The sequence below is a fragment of the Rana temporaria genome, chromosome 5 (assembly GCF_905171775.1).
Source record: "Rana temporaria chromosome 5, aRanTem1.1, whole genome shotgun sequence".
Taxonomy (NCBI): Eukaryota; Metazoa; Chordata; class Amphibia; order Anura; family Ranidae; genus Rana; species Rana temporaria.
Genome location: NC_053493.1, coordinates 312,492,266 through 312,510,982, shown reverse-complemented (window position 1 = coordinate 312,510,982; position 18,717 = coordinate 312,492,266). Strand labels below are relative to the sequence as shown.

At 39.1% G+C, this 18,717-nt stretch overlaps 1 protein-coding gene across 2 annotated transcripts in view; it reads left to right on the top strand.

Moving 5' to 3' along the window:
- The window catches only part of NOL4 (nucleolar protein 4), a 359,633-nt gene that overhangs the window by 314,749 nt on the left and 26,167 nt on the right, over positions 1-18,717 (top strand). For both annotated transcript variants that reach the window (XM_040354134.1, XM_040354133.1), the window contains one exon: positions 9,852-9,965. In XM_040354134.1, the coding sequence (XP_040210068.1) occupies positions 9,852-9,965 (114 nt within the window). The remainder of the gene's footprint in view (positions 1-9,851; positions 9,966-18,717) is intronic.

Here is an 18,717-nt window from a genome sequence, read left to right as displayed (position 1 = left end):
ATAAAATCTAATAAGAAGCCTATGTGTGGCATTGTGTATTTTTTATAGATCACTAGCTTGAGGTCAGCCTGTCGTTGGCTTGATAGTTTGAATGAGACACTTGTCAACAAAGGATTATTCCTAAGCTACTGAGCAAAAAATCTCTGGAGTAGTTTAGATCTTACATGGTTTCGGCAGTTCAAATTGCTTTTGAGATATAGAGTAAGGCCCATTTAACAACACAGTGCAAATTCTCTGATGTACTGTATGATTACCCACAGCCACCAGATTTTTTTCCATATTTATTACTTGGATTTTTTTCATTAAACACATACAACATTCAGTTAACATTTCTGGCCTGTTACCCCTGGGTATTTAACGTACAATGTTGAATATTGCAACTGTATTAAATCATAAGGTTTCAGAGCAACACAGCTTGCCACATATCCACTGAAGTTCTAAATTTGATCCCAGACAATAAGCTTCTCTATTTGTCATACAAACTTTAGTAGATAAAACCTATCCACAATGGTCTTGAATGAGTTCAGTGTGGCTTTTATTTCCAGAAATCGAACACCTAACTTGTACCCATAACAAGGTTTGTATATTCTGAAATTACAGGATCATAACATGTACTTGGTTTGGTCATGAACATTATATAATTAAACTTTTTAAATTTTTACTAGATTGAAAAGACTCTTTTTTTTAGAACAGTTGCTGCTTTCAGGTGCCAGTCCTGGCAAGAGCCTAAACTGGAAATGACTTTTTACCTGTGCAGGATAGTATTGGTTTTGTGTCTCTATTCCTCGAAAGTAGGAGCATGGGGGAATAACCACATCAAGGTTGTCAATTTTTGGGCCAAGAACAGGAATCTAGCCGCAGGAGCTACGATTTATGGGAGAAGTGTCTCCTCATCTAGCACCCTCAACATACAAAGAAGAGGATCTAGGACAATAGCGGTATCATAGGTGTCATACAGCTTTTGGGTCACCTTCACAGCCTGAAACAGGTCAGCCGGAGCATCCCGCCCCCCCACATGGAACAGTTTTTGTGGGGTACAATATACTCTATTTAGTATGAACAGTTGTGTGAGCCTCTGAATTGGCAGAGAAAAAAGCATGGGCACTATTGCCAGCTCCCATCCATGGCAAATCAGATTTTAGCATATGACATTTTAGTATCGTAGAAATAACAGATGACATCTGATTGGTTGTTGTTGGCTATTGGCTTTAACATATTATTTCTTCCCTTACTAAATAAAAATGTAAGCAGGTAAAGAATAGGTTCATCTTATCATTTTACCCACTCCATTCCACTGATAACGAGGGGGTCAGTGGTGTGATACTTAAGAAATATGAATGTAGGCTTGTCTCTGATTGACAGGGACAATTCAGATGACTCTTGTACTAGTAAGACATAAAGTAAATATACAAGTGTAAATAATCTAGGGTACTGGATACCATGTTTTTCAAATAACCTCACTTTCACAGCATGTCCTCTCAGGAAAATTATAGCTGAAAGGTTTTAAAATAGGATGAGTGTAGAAAAATGTCCTTATGTAAACCTCTTCTGCCTGAGCTGTTACCATGAATTGCATAGCTTCGAAAGCTGCCTTTTTCACTCTGAGGATTTTATTTTTTATTTCTACATTTATTTCTGAAGTGCTTTTCAATTAGCACTCTGAGCAGCCCTGACTATTGTTCCTAGTGCAACTCATAAATTAAGGAAACCAATTAAACAGTTTTGTAGGTAATGTCAGCAACTAAAGGTGAACGAGGGCCAGCAGCCCCCTGTAAACTGTACATGCCAGCAGCTTTTCAACTAGTTGAAAGTGCAGAGAAGTACATGATAAACTTTAATATACCATTCAGGTCCTGTGTTGTATGCGCCAGAAAACATTGGCTTTTAGAATAGACTTTGCAGCGTTTATAGCAGCATTCAGCAAAATATCAAGTTATGTCACTGCATTGCCACACCCCATAGTTTTTTAAGAACTGCCAATTATCGGAGCTGCCAGAGCGTGTGAGCATTCGTCGAGGAAGGAGCATTTTTGTTTTTATCGGGTCAGCGGCAGCAGCTATTGTGATTGAAGTTGGATCTACAACGAGGGACATTCATAATTTTAAATAAAGGACTGCCTCATGTTTTTTGTTAAACTACACAGTTTTTTTGGAGTGAATGGTTTGGGGTGGGATCTGGGGGGCCCCCTTTCTCAAAGGGGTCTTCCAAATTCCAATTAGCCCTTTGCCCGCAGCCCCCCACAACCACTTCTCAGGGTTGTGGGGAAGAGACCCTTGTCCTATCAACATGAGGGCAAGGTGCTTTGGGTTGGGGGGGCACATTTTGCATTGCTAACATTGCCATGGAGCAGAAGTCACATGTCACAAGTTGGATCAGTTAAGATGCGACTTCCATTCAATTCTGTGTGCTGAAATCAGACAGAAGTCTGACCAAAGTAGTGCAGGAACCTTTTCCAAAGTTGGACCGACACAAATCAGAGCAGTTAAGACAGTTCTCATAGGGAAATATACATGTCATGAGACTTGTGCTCTCATAATCAAGGTGATTGTCACACCAGTGTGAACCAGGCCTTATGGTGATCTCCTGGTTTCAATACGTCTTTGAGTTAGTGACCCAGAAAAAGTATAAAGATAAAGAGCCCTGACTGATTTCAGTTACTATGGGCCAGATCCACAAAGAGCCGGCGTAACGTAAAAATTCCCATTTAAGTTACACTGCCTTAAAATTTCTACCTAAGTGCCCGATCCACAAAGCACTTACCTAGAAACTTTCGGCTGTGTAACTTAAATTCCGCCGGCGCAAGGCGTTCCTCTACAAATTGGGGCGATTCCCATTTAAATTAGGCGCGCTCCCGCGCCGGCCGTACTGCGCATGCTCGTGACGTCATTTTCCCGACGTGCATAGCGTGAAATTACGTTACGCCGAGCTTTGTGGATCGCGCTGGGTCAATAAAGTTGCGTCGAAAAAAAAAAAGATACGGCAAAAAAAAAAATTAAAACAAAAAACAAACGCGTCGCTGGACAGAAGGGTCTACTTTTACAAGGTGTAAACAGTTTACACTTTGTAAAAGCAGCCCTAATTTTACACATGCAACTTAATACTTACGGAGAAAAAACAAAGCGTAAAAGCTTCGTGGATCTCCGTAAGTGCTAATTTGCATACCCGAAGCGGCATTTCGACGCGTAATGCCCCCAGCGGCGGATGCGGTACTGCATCCTAAGATCCGGCAGTGTAAGTCCCTTACACATGCCGGATCTTCTGCCTATCTTTGGGAAACTGATTTTGTGGATCAGTTCCAAAGATAGAAACAGGGATACGACGGCGTATCAGTAGATACGCCGGCGTATCCCTTTTGAGGATCTGGCCCTATATACTTATTCTGAGTCAGTGACTACAAATGTATTGAAAATGTCAAAAAAAGCTAGATACGGCCAAGCAACTAGCATTTTTAAACAGAAGTCATCAAAGACAGATCCCACTCATTTGTTTCATGGTAGATGCTTTCCACTATCACTCTGGCAATTTGAGATTATAACCAGACAGGTAAAATAAAAATAATTTATCTGTTCCACTTTAATATGAAAACTCTTTGAGAATAAAAGGGAATTTATAGTCTTTTTTTTAAAGTTTTTGTACACATGTATGAGACCAGAAAGTAAATTTTTCAGTGTATTAGTCAATGTATTGTATATGCACAGGGGGTAGCCATAATTGGTAATTAAGCACGCTGCTCTGCATCCTGCTGAGCCGTGCTGCGCAGTGATTGTGCTTTCTGTTCCTCTCTGCTCTGATGGTCTAAAAACATCACGATTAGTATCTCTATATGGCTTATCCTGTAATAAATTAAACCGCAGCAGTCAACAAGGATGCTTTTTTTGATTCCCAGCCACAAGAGGTAAACATTACAAAACCTTTATATAAAATGCAGTCATAAAAATATCATACAGACATCTATTAAAATATAAAAAGGTGTGTCAAAATTAGGTAAAGGGTGCAATTATAGCTTATAAAGTATACTCACTAAAAACATGATAGTTTCTGCATGTTAACTATACTTCTATTTTTGCTCATTACATATACAGTACTTGCTATGCTTTCTCCTGATATCTCAATGCAAGTTTGTTTATTTATTAATAGACTTTCAGGGGAAAAAAACAGCACACTCCTCTTCTGTTGCTTATCCTATGAATGATTTCCTTGCAGCAGTTCATTAAGGATATTCATTACATTGGCATATACAGTACAGTACATAGGAAACCCTATGTGTTTGAATATAAAAATTGATTATGACAAAATTAAACAACAAACCAAGTAAAAATAAGAACATAAAACAAATCCTTACAAAATAATAATAATAATAATAAATAACAAATGAAAATGAGTCATCTGAAAATAAATGATAGATTCGAGAAAAGCTCTAATGAGCATTCCTATTCAAAAGTATGTGGCTTTGGCTGCAGAGAGTTTCAAATATACTAATTGTAGTGATCATTCAAGGGCAGAGCTCTAATCTTTCATCAAAGCAGCGTCAACAAAGATAAATGTTGGAAGTAATATATTACTAGGTTTATACTTATTTTATGCATGTAAAGAATGTGTTACAAAAGAAAATGCTGTGCTTTGGCAATTATATGGCAAGTGTAGCCAGCAATATACATACTTCATACTGCAGATAGTGCAGTTCATCATGGAGAAAATTTTCATAGACTGTATCGCTATGCCAACAAGGTGGCCCCTTCACACTATTAATTGTGTTGCCTAGTTACCACTTCTGACTAGGAGAATTTATCTTGACATTGGCAGGATACAAGAAACTTGGGGAGGGGGGTGTTGGATATAAGGCATCTGCAAGGCTAAAGACACACAAAGGACTGTGTGTGGGGCAGGGGAAAGGTATACCAAGTATGGCATAGTAGTAAACATTGATGGGGAGGTTGAACTAGCTTGGTGATTGTAAGGATTGAAAAAACAATCTGCTTCGTTCAAAGAAGCTACAGACGAGGGAATAACTCAAAATTAACTCTGCTGGTAGCTTGCTATATTTTTATCAAAAATGAAAATGAACAACTTGACCTGCTCTGCCAGAAGATACCAACATAGCACACAAGGGTTAGCATCCCCATAGGAAGGTAGTCCTCTACCGAGGGACACCAATTGTTTCTGCACCACCAGTACTGGAGATCATGTGAAGCTTCTTGACTTCTGATTGATGCAGTAAGATACTACCTCTACCTCTTAAAAAGTTAGGAGGTAAAATAAAACCTCATATACAGTTCATAAGTTTACATACCCTGGCAGAATTTATGATTTCTTGATAATTTTTCAGAGAACATGAATGATAACACAAACATTTTTCTTTCACTCATGGTTAGTGTTTGGCTGAAGCCAATTATTATCAATCAACTGTGTTTACTCTTTTTTAACCAATTCTGACACTAAGGGGCAGATCCACATACATCTGCGCTGGGCGCAGTGTATCTAAGATACGCTACGCCGCTGTAACTTACTTTTAGTTGGTTTGAATCCTCAACGAATCCGCGCCATAAGTTACGGCAGCGTAGCGTATCTCTCGCGGCGTAAGGGCGCGGAATTCAAATTCGGCGGGTAGGGGGCCGTGTTTCATTTAAATGAAGCGCGTCCCCGCGCCGAACGAACGGCGCATGCGCCGTCCGTAAAAACTCCCAGGGTGCATTGCTCCAAATGACGTTGCAAGGACATCATTGGTTTCGACGTGAACGTAAATGGCGTCCAGCCCCATTCACGGACTACTTACGCAAACAACATAAAATTTTCAAAATTATACGCGGGAACGACGGCCATACTTAACATTGAGTACGCCACCATATAGCAGCTTTAACTATACGCCGGAAAAAGCCGAACGGAAACGACGTAAAAAAATGCGACGGCCGGACGTACGTTCGTGGATCGTCGGAAATAGCTCATTTGCATACTCGACGCGGATTACGACGGGAACACCACCTAGCGGACGCCGAAAAATTGCATACGCCTGTCGGATCTAGCCGAGATGCCGTCGTATCTTGTTTTGAGGATTCAAAACAAAGATACGACGTGGGAATTTTGAAATTATACGCCGGCGTAATTTCTTTGTGGATCTACCCCTTTGTTTCTACATGTAAAAAATTACATAGAACCCCCAAACACTATATATGTTTTTTTAGCAGAGACCCTAGAGAATACAACGGCGGTCAATTATCTCGCACGGTATTTGCGCAGCAATTTTTCAAACGCGTTTAAAAAAAAAACTGTTTCATGCTTAAAAAAAAAGCAAAACAGTAAAGTTAGCCCAATTTGTTTGCATAATGTGAAAGATGAAGTTACACCGAATAAATAGATACCTAACATGTCACGCTTCAAAATTGCACACGCTCGTGGAATGACGCCAAACTTCAGGAACCTAAAAATCCCCATAGGCGAAGCTTTTTAAAATTTTACTGGTTACATGTTTTGAGTTACAGAGGAGGTCTATGGCTAGAATTATTTCTCTCGCTCTAACGTTCGCGGCGACACCTCACATGTGTGGTTTGAACACCATTTTCATATGTGGGCGGGTCTTAAGTATGTGTTCGCTTCTGCATGCAAGCACACGGGGACAGGGGCACTTTAAAAAAAAAATTGTATTATTGTTAATTTTACTTAATTAAAAAAAAAAAATATGATCACTTTTATTCCTAGTGTTTCTAGTACGTTAGCAGTGTAATTATTGCAAATGAAAATAAGTGTTGACTCTAGTTCTACATGACCATTTTTAATGTCCTAGAAAAAACTAAGTTTTTTTTTACGTGATTCTTGTAAAGCCTGCCTTGCATACACACGATCGAGAAAAAAATGCTCGAGCAAAGCGCGGTGTCGTACAACACGTACGACGGCACTATAAAGGGGAAGTTCCATTCAGATGATGCCACCCTTTGGGCTGCTTTTGCTGATTTTGTGTTAGTAAAAGTTTGGTGAGAGACGATTTGCGCTTTTCAGTCTTTGTGCTTTTCAGTCTGTTACAGCGTGCTATCTCCATTACAAATGCTAGTTTTACCAGAACGAGTGCTCCCGTCTCATAACTTGCCTCTGAGCATGCGTGTTTTTTTTCACGTCGTTAAAGCCTACACACAACCGTTTTTCACGTGAAAAATGACGCAAAAATTTAGAGCATGTTCTAAATTTTTAATGCCCATTTTTCACGTCGAGAAAAATGCTCTGGAGCCTACACACGATCGTTTTTAATGACTATTTAAAAAAATTGCATTTTTAACGTCATGAAAAACGGTTGTGTGTACGCGGCATAAGAGTAAAGAGAACACTATCAGCCTTTCATTCTACTAGATCTAATTGTTGTGAAGAGTTCACTATCAGCTGTTCATTCTAATTCTTGTGAAGGGTTCTATGTCTGATATATATATATATATATATATATATATATGTATATATAAGCAACTAACATAATATAAATATAAGTGGAATTACTGCAATGCGCACTGGAGATATAGTGGGCTGTGGATTCATACACATAGCAAAGAAGATGTAGCTGGTACCAGATTAGACAAGCACTGACCACACCACAAGGGTAGATAAGATCTGTATACCCCTTTTTATAGCCCAGTTTATCTATACTTTATATTGCGGTAAGATATGAAAGCACCATAGTATTTTTTCTAAATTCTCCTTACAGAACATTACCATTGCATAACAAAAATTGCTAGACTAATGTGTGCATGCTTTTAGATATAAGAGACAATTAGCTGGGTCCTGTTCAGAGTTACAGGATTGTGGTTATCCTCTGGAATTGTATTAATTACCTAGATTTGACCTGTAATTGTCTGCAGCTAAATTCTTATCATCCTAATGTTTTAGCAAGGTGATTTTGCAAAGACTACAGAAAGGCCAATATTACCCAACAGCTTTTCATAATGACACTCATTATGTCTCAGATACATTTTTTACCCAGTAATTTGCCCCTGGAGTGATACATTTAATATGTTTTTATAACTAACTTGTTAATTTTTTTAATGCAATAAAACATATCTTCATGTGACCCTGGACGAATCAGTCATGTGATTATTGAATAATGAGAATACTGTAGTGTTAATCTAAATTATTACTAAATGAAACAGTTGCTTAATGGGATGATCACTTTTATTATATTTGGGAGGCCTGTGAAGTATTGTTTCTCTAGAGTTCCTAATACTCTCCATGTTTTGATATAATTTGCATTTATCCAAAATTAACAAGACAAGTTCTGGATACACGTGCAACATATTATAGGGGTAAACTGAGGTTAGGTAGCAAATTATTAAATAGGCAGTGTGATGCAATCATTGGCATTGTAGCACATTGGCAGATCTTCTATGGTAATAGCAGATTAACAGATTACGATCACCCTAGACCCAAAAAGTTTGTGTGAGTGTCTGGGTAATTGTGCTATGGGCATGATGCCGCATACACACGATAATTTTTCGGGGTTCTAAAAAATGACAATTTTTTTTTAATGTCATTAAAAACGATCGTGTGTGGGCTTCAGAGCATTTTTCGGGTTCTAAAAAATGGACAAAAAAAAGTTAGAACATGCTCTATTTTTTAACGACAGTTTTAACGTTGTCGTTTTTCGGGTTGTAAAAAATGGTCGTGTGTGGGCTTTAACGACGTGAAAAAATCTGCGCATGCTCAGAAGCAAGTTATGAGACGGGAGCGCTCGTTCTGGTAAAACTACCGATCGTAATGGAGTAAGCACATTCATCACGCTGTAACAGACAGAAAAGCGTGAATCGTCTTTTATTAACATGAAATCAGCTAAAGCAGCCCCAAGGGTCGCGCCATCCGCCATCCGCATGCTAGAGCATTTTTTTTCACGATCGTGTGTAGGCAAGGCCGTTTTAATGATTAAGTTGAAAAAAACGTTGTATTTTCTAGAGCCTGAAAAACTTAATTTTTTAGAACCCGGAAAAAGATCGTGTGTACGCGGCATTAGGTTGTAAAATTCATTGGTGCAAGAACAAATTAAACTATTAAAAAAATTGTAAATCAGGAAAATGTATAATAATGGGGTCACAGAGGAGTCTTACATATATCTTTGTTTAATTGTCACACTTTGATCCTGTGATCTTCTTCCCAAAACCTACATGTCGTCTACTTAAATACAAAAGTCAAAGATGTTTTCACTTGGCATGGTCACAGGAGAATTCAGTGCCTGAGATTTCATACATTCAGTCCCGGCAGGGGAAAGGATCTTCATCATCAGATGATGCTGCAGTCCTCAGCTCAGTCAGGCTTTTAAAACCTTGTGCTCCTCAATTTAAAAGAATCAGTGACAAAAAAAATCCGCTGTGTAAACAACTTAAATAGATGTTATTACCAGTATTTGTAGCATTTATGCTTAACAATGTCTTGAACAGTATTACTTCAGGTAACCTATAAAGTACAATGGAGACCTTTCCATTAGAAGTAAGGGCCTTTGCTTCTATTCCTTCTTTAGAACCAGTCATACATTTTTATTAGTATAGCATTTTAGATTAGTGTTTTTTTTACTATGCATCATTTTGATACATAGAAGACAAGGATCATTGTAATTTCAAAGCAAGGACACTCTTCAATTATGCCTAAAGAATTTCAATCACTCTCAATGAACGAAGCCCAAAATGTCACTATTTTACAAGTCTGGTGAAGGACTGTCGTGTTTCTAGTCTTCATTTTTACCATCTGTTTCATTTTTCCCCTTTTAGTTGTTGTTGTGTTTATGTGCACTGTAAAATAAAATTTCGGTATGTAGCCTTAACACGTTGTATAATTATTTTCTGTGAGCAGCTCATTAATCTTGTTTTTATATATGTTGTGTTCTTTTACAGTCTCGGCCTATACCTTCACACCTCACCTCCGCTGTAGCAGAAAGTATCTTGGCCTCTGCTTGTGAAAGTGAAAGCAGGAACGCCGCTAAGAGAATGAGACTAGACAGGCAGCAGGTAACATTCTGCAGATACTTAACATGGCGTACTTTCCATTTTGTGGAATACATATGTATTTGCCAACATACAGTATGTATTCCACATCCTTGTTCTGTCCTTTCTTCTTTCCCTATCTCCTCTCCTCCATTCCTTCCCCTTTCTTTCTCCTTTTCTTCACTTTGCCTTCTCTTCTCTTTTTGTATTTAATCTCTTTATTTAATCCCTTCCTTTAGTTCTCTTCTTCCTTTTTTCTCTCCCTCTTGCACTGTCATCCCAGAAGGAAGTATATAATTTTTTTAGACTCAGTGGGGTCAATTTAATAAAATGGGGGCATGTAAAATCTGTGCAGCTCTGTATAGAAACCAGTCATTTCAATTTTTTTTTTTTTTCCGTCAAAGCTTAAAGGGGTTGTAAAGGAATTTTTTTTTTCATAATAAGCATCCTTTACCTGCAGACATTCCTCTTTTCACTTCCTCATTGTTCGTTTTTTGCTCAGAAGTTGCTCTATTTCTTCTCTGTTCTGTTCACTTCCTGCTTGTCTGATTTTACTGACCACCGTGAAGGGAGGCTTTACTGCGGTGGTCAGTAACGTGCTCACCCCCTCCTGGGAACTACATCTGTGTGGCAGGACGCTATCTACGTGTTAGAGACTTCAAGGAGGTGTGAATTACTGGGCGTGCCGCAATTCATACTGGGAAATGTAGTTCTTACATGAACGAGCGCCGCAAACCAGGAAGGGAATGAGAGAACAGAAGCTAGAATGCCGGAGGTGATATAGATGAAGGAATTTAATAGGTATTTACTCGTTTTTTTAACAGAATCATTACACTATTCTGTCTGTCTACCTTGCAGACATTAATTTTAGGCAAAACATTTTTTCCTTTACAACTCCTTTAATTGACCAAGCTGAAGTTAGAAGCTGATTGGTTACAATGCACAGCTGCACCAGATTTTGCACTCTCCAGTTTTAGTAAATCCACCACAATTGAGTGGGTGAAGCTAGCTATAAAATGAGGTGGACTTTATTAAGAGTGTAAAAAGGAATAGTAATGCTGTGCTACTCCCTGGGATAGTAAATGCCAGAGCCCTATGATTTCCATGGTCTGTGTGCTACTTTAAAATCATGTGGTTTAGAGCATACAATATATAGTTGTCTTCTTACATAATAATGAATTGTATTCCAATATATGGCCCAATTTATATTTATGATATAAGACAGTGATGGTGAACCTTGGCACCCCAGATGTTTTGGAACTACATTTCCCATAATGCTCATGCACTCTGCAATGTAGTTGAGCATCATGGGAAATGTAGTTCCAAAATATCTGGGGTGCCAAGGTTCGCCATCACTGATATAAGATGTCATTTATAATCTCTGCAAATTAAATCTTACATAAACGTAAAATTACAAAACAATGATCTCTTTTGTATTACCAATATAGTGGAACTCGATAACATCAAAGCTAATGTATAACATAATGGAAATAAATCATGTGTAAGTGCCTGCTTCATGTTCAGAGTATATAAGCATGAAAAAAGCAATGGAAGACCAAGTATAATAAATTCTGAAATGGGAATGTAGCAGGGAAATAATCAATAATACATAAATTAGTTGCCAGAATTAAACAGGCTTGGTGTGCGCTGAGGATCAAGTTAGATTAAAAACTCTTTGTAAACTTTTCTGCTATAATATACTTGAGGGTGTCTTCATGAGGCTAGTATGATGACTCACCTTCTGTATCAGCCTTATCCAGAATGTTCAAAGCGTACATCTTGCAAAGCCTAGAATTATAACTGTATAAATGGGACAGTACAGTGACTCACCAGACTGAGCTTGCTCACTAAATAATACAAAATGCAATTAGAATTCTACTTGCAAAACAGCAAGGGGTTTAATATTTCCCACTACTGCATATGTGAAACATTTTCTATATTAGTGGAGTCGCTGTCCTTACTGATGATTATATTAGAAGGAAATGTTCATAGAGGCTGAAACATTGTCGGGCTACTGAATGGCTGGTTGTTATATTGATGCTGTAGTGTCGCATGGGAGCATGTTCACTTGTTAACCCATTCCTACCAGGGTAGTGACCTTGTCTTTGTAGCATACCATGGACACGTGCTTCCCAGGGGAACTATCTTGCTCTCCCTTGCTTGTGGGGGAAACCTGTCCTGGCTTAACCAGTACCTAATGACAGTGCTTTGCACACCTACTTCAAGCCTTACACCAATGCATCCCAATTTGCCCCTTGAGAACAAGCTCTGTTTCCAGGGGATGTTCCCATATAGAGGTTAGGAGAAGGAAAAGTCTACACCCGACTAGTTCCCCAGGAGGACTATCCTTGTCTCTCTTATGGGTTGGACATCTGCAGGGACACCTATCCTAGCCTAATTGGTACCTGCTGACAGTCCTTTGCACACCTACTGCACTACTGCAAGCCTTAAACCAATGCACCCTGCTTTGCTCCTTGGGAACAAGTTCCAGAAGATGTTCCCATATCAGGGGCTAGCAGTAAGAGCAATCTACACCAGAAATGCCTTTTACCAGCTTACTGAATGGAGAGCTATTTACATGTGTCTGTCACCCCAAAGGTGGTGGCACATTCCTTTTAAGTTGCCAACAATAAAGAAAGCAATAACATGCAGAGAGCAGAGTAGAGGGGCCCATAACTTTTTTAGGGGTTGAAAAACCCCACTCACACCTCTGGGGGCCTCTAACGACTAACTAGGCGACTACATTGCCTATTCTAATTATGTGGGTTCCTGACTCTATGGTGACACTTAGTGACCAATTTGGGGAACTACACTGGGCACTCCTATGCCACTATTCTACAGTGCTTGAAGAGCAAAAACTGCAATGTACCCTTGTAAGGTCACATAACCCAACAAGGGAAATCTTGAAAACATGAACTTATATTTGAGGCCCAGAGTTTAAATTTTTTTTTTTAAATATTGAGGAAAATATACAGTAATGAAAAGCAAAGTAGAGATGTTACTCATATCATGTGGACAGATTCCTGCCTTTTTTTTAGTATACAAAGAACCCCCATTCTCCCTTCCCCTTTCCTGGGTTTTTACAGAGTGGAAACCCTATACCGAAAACAAAACATAAACCAATACAGAGTGAACCATTGCTAGTGCATTCACTGAAACAAGGTCCATGGAGACATAGATGAGCTAGTTTGGGGTGGAGGAAAGAGTCCTGTCCTCATCACGATAGAACACCCATGGGATGAATTAGAGAGAAGATTGCGAGCCAGACCTTCTCGTCCACATCAGTGTCTGACCTCATAAATTCTAGAAACATGGTCAAACATTCCCATAGACACACTCCTAAACCTTGTGGACAGCCTTCCCAGAAGAGTTGAAGCTGTTGTAGCTGCAAAGGGTGGACCCAATCAATATTAAACCCCACGGACTAAGACTGGGATGCCATTAAAGTTCATGTGCGTGTAAAGGCAGGTGTCCCAATACTTTAGCCAATATATTGTATAAACAAAATTTACTTTAGGATGAACCCTCCAATAATATCATATGCAGTCGCTGAAACTACAACGTGTGTTTCTCTTTACCTTTTGGCATTTCATTCACAAAAATATGCCTGATATAAGGTTAAGAATTAGCCAACATTTTACACGGTTTGAAGGAATTTTTGAGTATATACACACACACACTGTATATATGCCGAAGAGCTGAAGATGCAGAATAGATTAATGCCGCGTACAGACGATCGGACATTTTGACAACAAAACCGTGGAAAAATTTTCGACAGATGTTGGCTCAAACTTGTCTTGCATACACACGGTCGCACAAATGTTGTTGGAAATTGCAAATGTCAAGAACGTGGTCACGTACAGCTCGTACAACGGCATAATAAAACGGAAGTTTCATAGCAAGTGCGCCACCCTTTGGGCTCCTTCTGCTAATCTCGTGTGTGGAGAAGTTTGGTGAGACAATTTGCGTTTTTCAGCTTCATACTTTTCAGTCCATTACAGCGTGACAAATGTGCTATCTCCATTGGGAACGCTAGTTTTACCAGACCGAGTGCTTCCGTCTTGCACTTGATTCAGAGCATGCGTGGAATTTTGTGCGTCGGAATTGTCTACACACGCTCAGAATTTACGAGAGCAAATTTTGTTGTCGGAAAATTTAAAGACCAACTCTCAAATTTTTGTTGGCGGAAATTCCAAGCATGTGTACACAGCATAAAAGTCATAGTTGACGTCATCACAACACAAACTAAGCCACTGATTTTAGTAGGGGTTATGTATTGTGGCCCATAAACCACCTGATTATCATTTAGATATATATATTTCTGGTATTGAATGTTTATAGTACTTGAGATCTGAAGCTCCAAATACATATGCTACTAACAAACTCATAGAGCACATATACACCAAGTTATTTAACTGACAATATTACCCTCTGGTCAATACTTTTGCTGCAATACAGATATTTGGCTTTGCAATTTTAGGCTTGTGGCTTCTTTGCAATAAAATCTGGCCCTACAAAACTTCCATTCTGGATCTTCTTTTATTGGCATAGCAGATATGGGCAGTGCCTCCTTACTGGGGTCATGCTTGATGACAATGAGCAAGTGCAGTTATCTTTCCACAAACTAAAACAGAAAATCCCCTTTTTCCTTCTTGATCCTTTCTTACACTATGCAGGCTTTGAATTTTCTGCATGCATATGTAGCATTAAGATTTTAGAAACATTTGAGTCATTAGTCCAGACATAATTCTGTGTCCTGAATGTTAAAGTACTGAGACTGTCCAGTATGTTGCTAAGGTAAATCTTTATCTGTCTCTAAATGTCCTTCTTAACACTCCCATCCAGCAGCCATTGTTTCAGTGTTCGTCTCAATGTGACAGATATGGCTGTGCTGCAAGGTTGCCAGAGTTTTACATAACAACCAAATTAGTTTATAAAATATTTAGATAGATACAGTATAAATGCAGTCTTAATTATGAATCAAGCTTTGTAGAATTTAATTTGTACAGTTTTATTGATAAAAGACATTTGCATCCACTAAACTTCACATTTTTAGACTTGGACCCAAGAAGTAAAAATTGGAATTTTATGGTGGTGGCATTATCATTTTGTGGTATGCATTCATCAGCAAGGACTGGAAAACTGTCAAAAATAAGGGCAATTTGGATGGTGCCAAGCACATTACAGATCCTGGAAAGCTTTTTCAGCCTACAGAAGACCTCACAGAGGAAAAATGACCCGAATCACACAGCTAAAGCTAAACTTTAGTGGCTTAGTACAAAGAACCTGAATATTTAATAATGGGCAAACCAAAGACCCCAGCCCAGTTTGTAACGATTTGAGAATGGTGGTTCAGCAATGGTTCTCATTCAGTGAGATCTAAATCAATTTTTTCCAACAACCATGGACAAGAAGTACAAAATCAGATGTAAAAAGCTGGCAGAGACCAAAAGAGATACAACCCTAAAGGGATTGTAAAGGCTTTTTTTTTTAAATAACAAATCTGTTATACTTACTTGGTCTGTGCAATGGTTTTGCACAGAGCAACCCTGATACTCCGCTTTTCTGGTGGCCTGCTGGCACTTCTGGCCTCTCTCCCTTGCTGAGTGCCACCATAGCAAGCTGCACAGAGTGTGGCTCAGTCTTGCCGATGGCTCCCGCTGCTTTTTCAGCCAATGAGGACAGAGAGACCCAGGGGAGCCTCTGCTCTTGTGCACATCGATGGACCTGGCTCAGGTAAGTATTGGGGGGGGGGGGGCTACATGGAGAATTTTTTTTTACCATAATGCATAAAGTGAATTAAGGTAAAAATCTTCTGCCTTTCGAAACAACTTTAACTGGAGCCAAAGGTGGTTCTAGAAAGTACAGATAGAACCACTCATGCCTCGTACGCACAACCAAGTTTCTCTGCAAAAACCAGCAAGAAACTTGCTGGGAGATATTTTTTTGCAGAGGAAACCGGTCGTGTGTACATTTTCGTCGAGAAGCTCGACGAGCCAAAAAGAGAGCAAGTTCTCATTTTCTCGACGGGAGTCTGATTTGGCTCGTCGACATCCTCGACGGGCTGGTTTTCAACGAGAAACTCGGACGTCTGTATGCTAAGAAACCCGCGCTTGCTCAGATTAAAGTATGAGACGGGAGTAAAAGTAGCATTTGTAATGGAGATAACACATTTTTAAAGCTGTAACAGACTGAAAAGTGCAAATCGTCTCTTACCAAACTTTTATTTAACACGCAAACACATGAAATTAGCAAAAGCAGCCCCAAGAGTTTAGCCAGTGGAATCGAACTTCCGCTGCCGTTGTATGTCACCGCGTTTGAGAACCCGTCGAGTTTCTCGGTCGTGTGTACGAGGCCTCATAGAAACTGCTTGTATGTTTAATTCAATTTTGTAGTCTAAGGTTGGTGAACACAAACTCTAGTGCATTAAATAAAGCAAAGTATAAATAGTGGTGCTGCTTTTGTGTTTCTGTTTTCTAACTTGAACTAGAAAATTGAGAGCTGAATCTAGTTAATGTGGGCAGTTTTATTTTTTACATTGAACTCCAGGGAACACAAAATAACATTTGCATGATATGGCAATTGGCTTGTTAGGTTAAGAAAAGAATGGTCATGCAGTTGAGTTATAAGACTGTATTTATTTATTTTTTTGAAACCTTTGATTTGTGTTTATTGTCTTATCGCTAGCAGTTTTCACCTAAATGGCCAAATTACAATGGTATATACAGGTATATAATTACTTTGCAGATCATGTTGTAGTGTACATGAAAAAGTTTAACCAAAAAGGAAGAAAGTCTAGAAGTGGCAAATCGAACGCCTTATCATTAAGAATTGCAAGAAGTATTGCTTTTAGCTCTTGAGGACTCTAGAGGCAGATGAAGGCAGCTATTAGGTCTCTGACAAAGCAATTATGGACTAGACACATATGCTGTAAGCTGACCTGACATTTGCCTCTGGATAGTTGTCATAGCAGCAGCCTGTACTGTGTTTGATGCAAGTGTTTACAGGAGACCCTAGATGAACAAACCAAATTAACACACTGTAAAATAATAGTCAGCATGCATACTATACACATTTGTGTCCTAGTTTTTGAATCTCGCAATTTGGATACATTTTCTATGAACCAATTGTGTTAGGTTAATGATTTACTCTTGGTCAGTTTGGAGTGCCATTCACCGTTAATGGTTACATAGTAACAAGGGAATGCTGCCAGGGAACACTATTTAAACATGATTGTGTTAACAAGCCAGAAGGTTTAACTTTTAGACCGCTGTGAAAAGAAGAACCAAGAGGGCAATCAATTACAGAAAATAGAGAATAATTATAAATCAGTCATATATTTGGAAGACTAGAATTATGGTATATGGCAGTGGTCTCCAAACTGTGGCCCTGGGGCTGGATGTGGCCCTTTGCTTTCCTTTATCCGGCCCTTGAGGCATTATTCCTTCCACTGACACCAACAATGGGGTATAAGTCCCTCCACGGACAACAAAAATGGGGAAATATTCCTCCCAAGGACACCAACTATTTCTCCCCCCAATTCCAAAGATGGGCATTGTTTACTCCCACTGGACACAATCCGGTCCCCCTAAAGTCTGAAGGACTGTAAAGTTTAGAAAGTTTGAAGACCCCTGGTATATATAAATCCAGATTTCGCCCCTTTTCAGTGTAGTAAATCTCCCCCATAGAGCCATTGCTGACCTGCTAGTTGCCTGGTTGGGTCTTCCTTCAATACTGTACCAAAGTCAAACAGAACAAGCATGAAGCAGATGAGTGTCAGAGAAAAGCTAGAACCTCCTTTTCTACTTGTTCCAGGTCAATGACTCACAAACCAGCTGGTTGAGATCAGCAATGTTACATTCCTGTCCAGACAGGTTTCCTCTAATAGCTTGGGGATCACATGCTGCCCACTCTTCTACAGGAAAGAAGAAAGAGGTATCAAACCAAAACTAAAAATGTACTATATTGCAGCTTACAAATGCTTTTTGTAGGCATTTTGTTCCCTCTGTTTTCCCCTGGTGATCTGGCCAGTAACACACCTCCTGTAATAAGAGTGCCTCCCCTCTGGATGAAGTAGAACCTTGAGACAGCAGCAACATTAGTCTGGGGAAGGGTGTATTACGGGGATATGCAATTAGTGGACCTCCATCTGTTGCAGAACTACAAATCCCATGATGCATAGCAAGACTCACAGCCATGAGCATGACACCCAGAGGCAGAGGCATGATGGGACTTTTTTGCAACAGTTGGAGGTCCGCTAATTGCATATCCCTGGTCTATTAGATGGACTAGTAGGTTTAGATAAACAAATTGACGCCAAACTCCAGCTCACACTTTATAAGCAGTTACAGCAATGATTTTTTTTCCCTTTTGGGATAAAGGTTTTACCTAAATAAATAAAAAGCTGATCATTGTAAGCACCCCTGCTTGTGGTAAATGGTTTGTCTCATCTCTGTAATGGATACATTTTGCTGCAGAACTTGTTAATTTGAAATGCAACAGACTTACTGGCTGGATCACTAGATGAAAATTGAAGAAAAAAAGAATAAAAAAGGAAACAAATGCAGCCATAACATCTAAAAAACAGTAAGCTGCAATATAATAAATGTTTGCTTTTGGGTCTGATATTATTTGAATCTGAATGGTTTTATAATGCTGCTATAGTCACAAACCCCTTATAAAATCCACATTTATTCCCAGTATATTCTTTGATAAAAAAATATTAGAAATGTTGATTTCATGAGGCTTTTTAGAACACTAGTAGCCCAGTTTATTT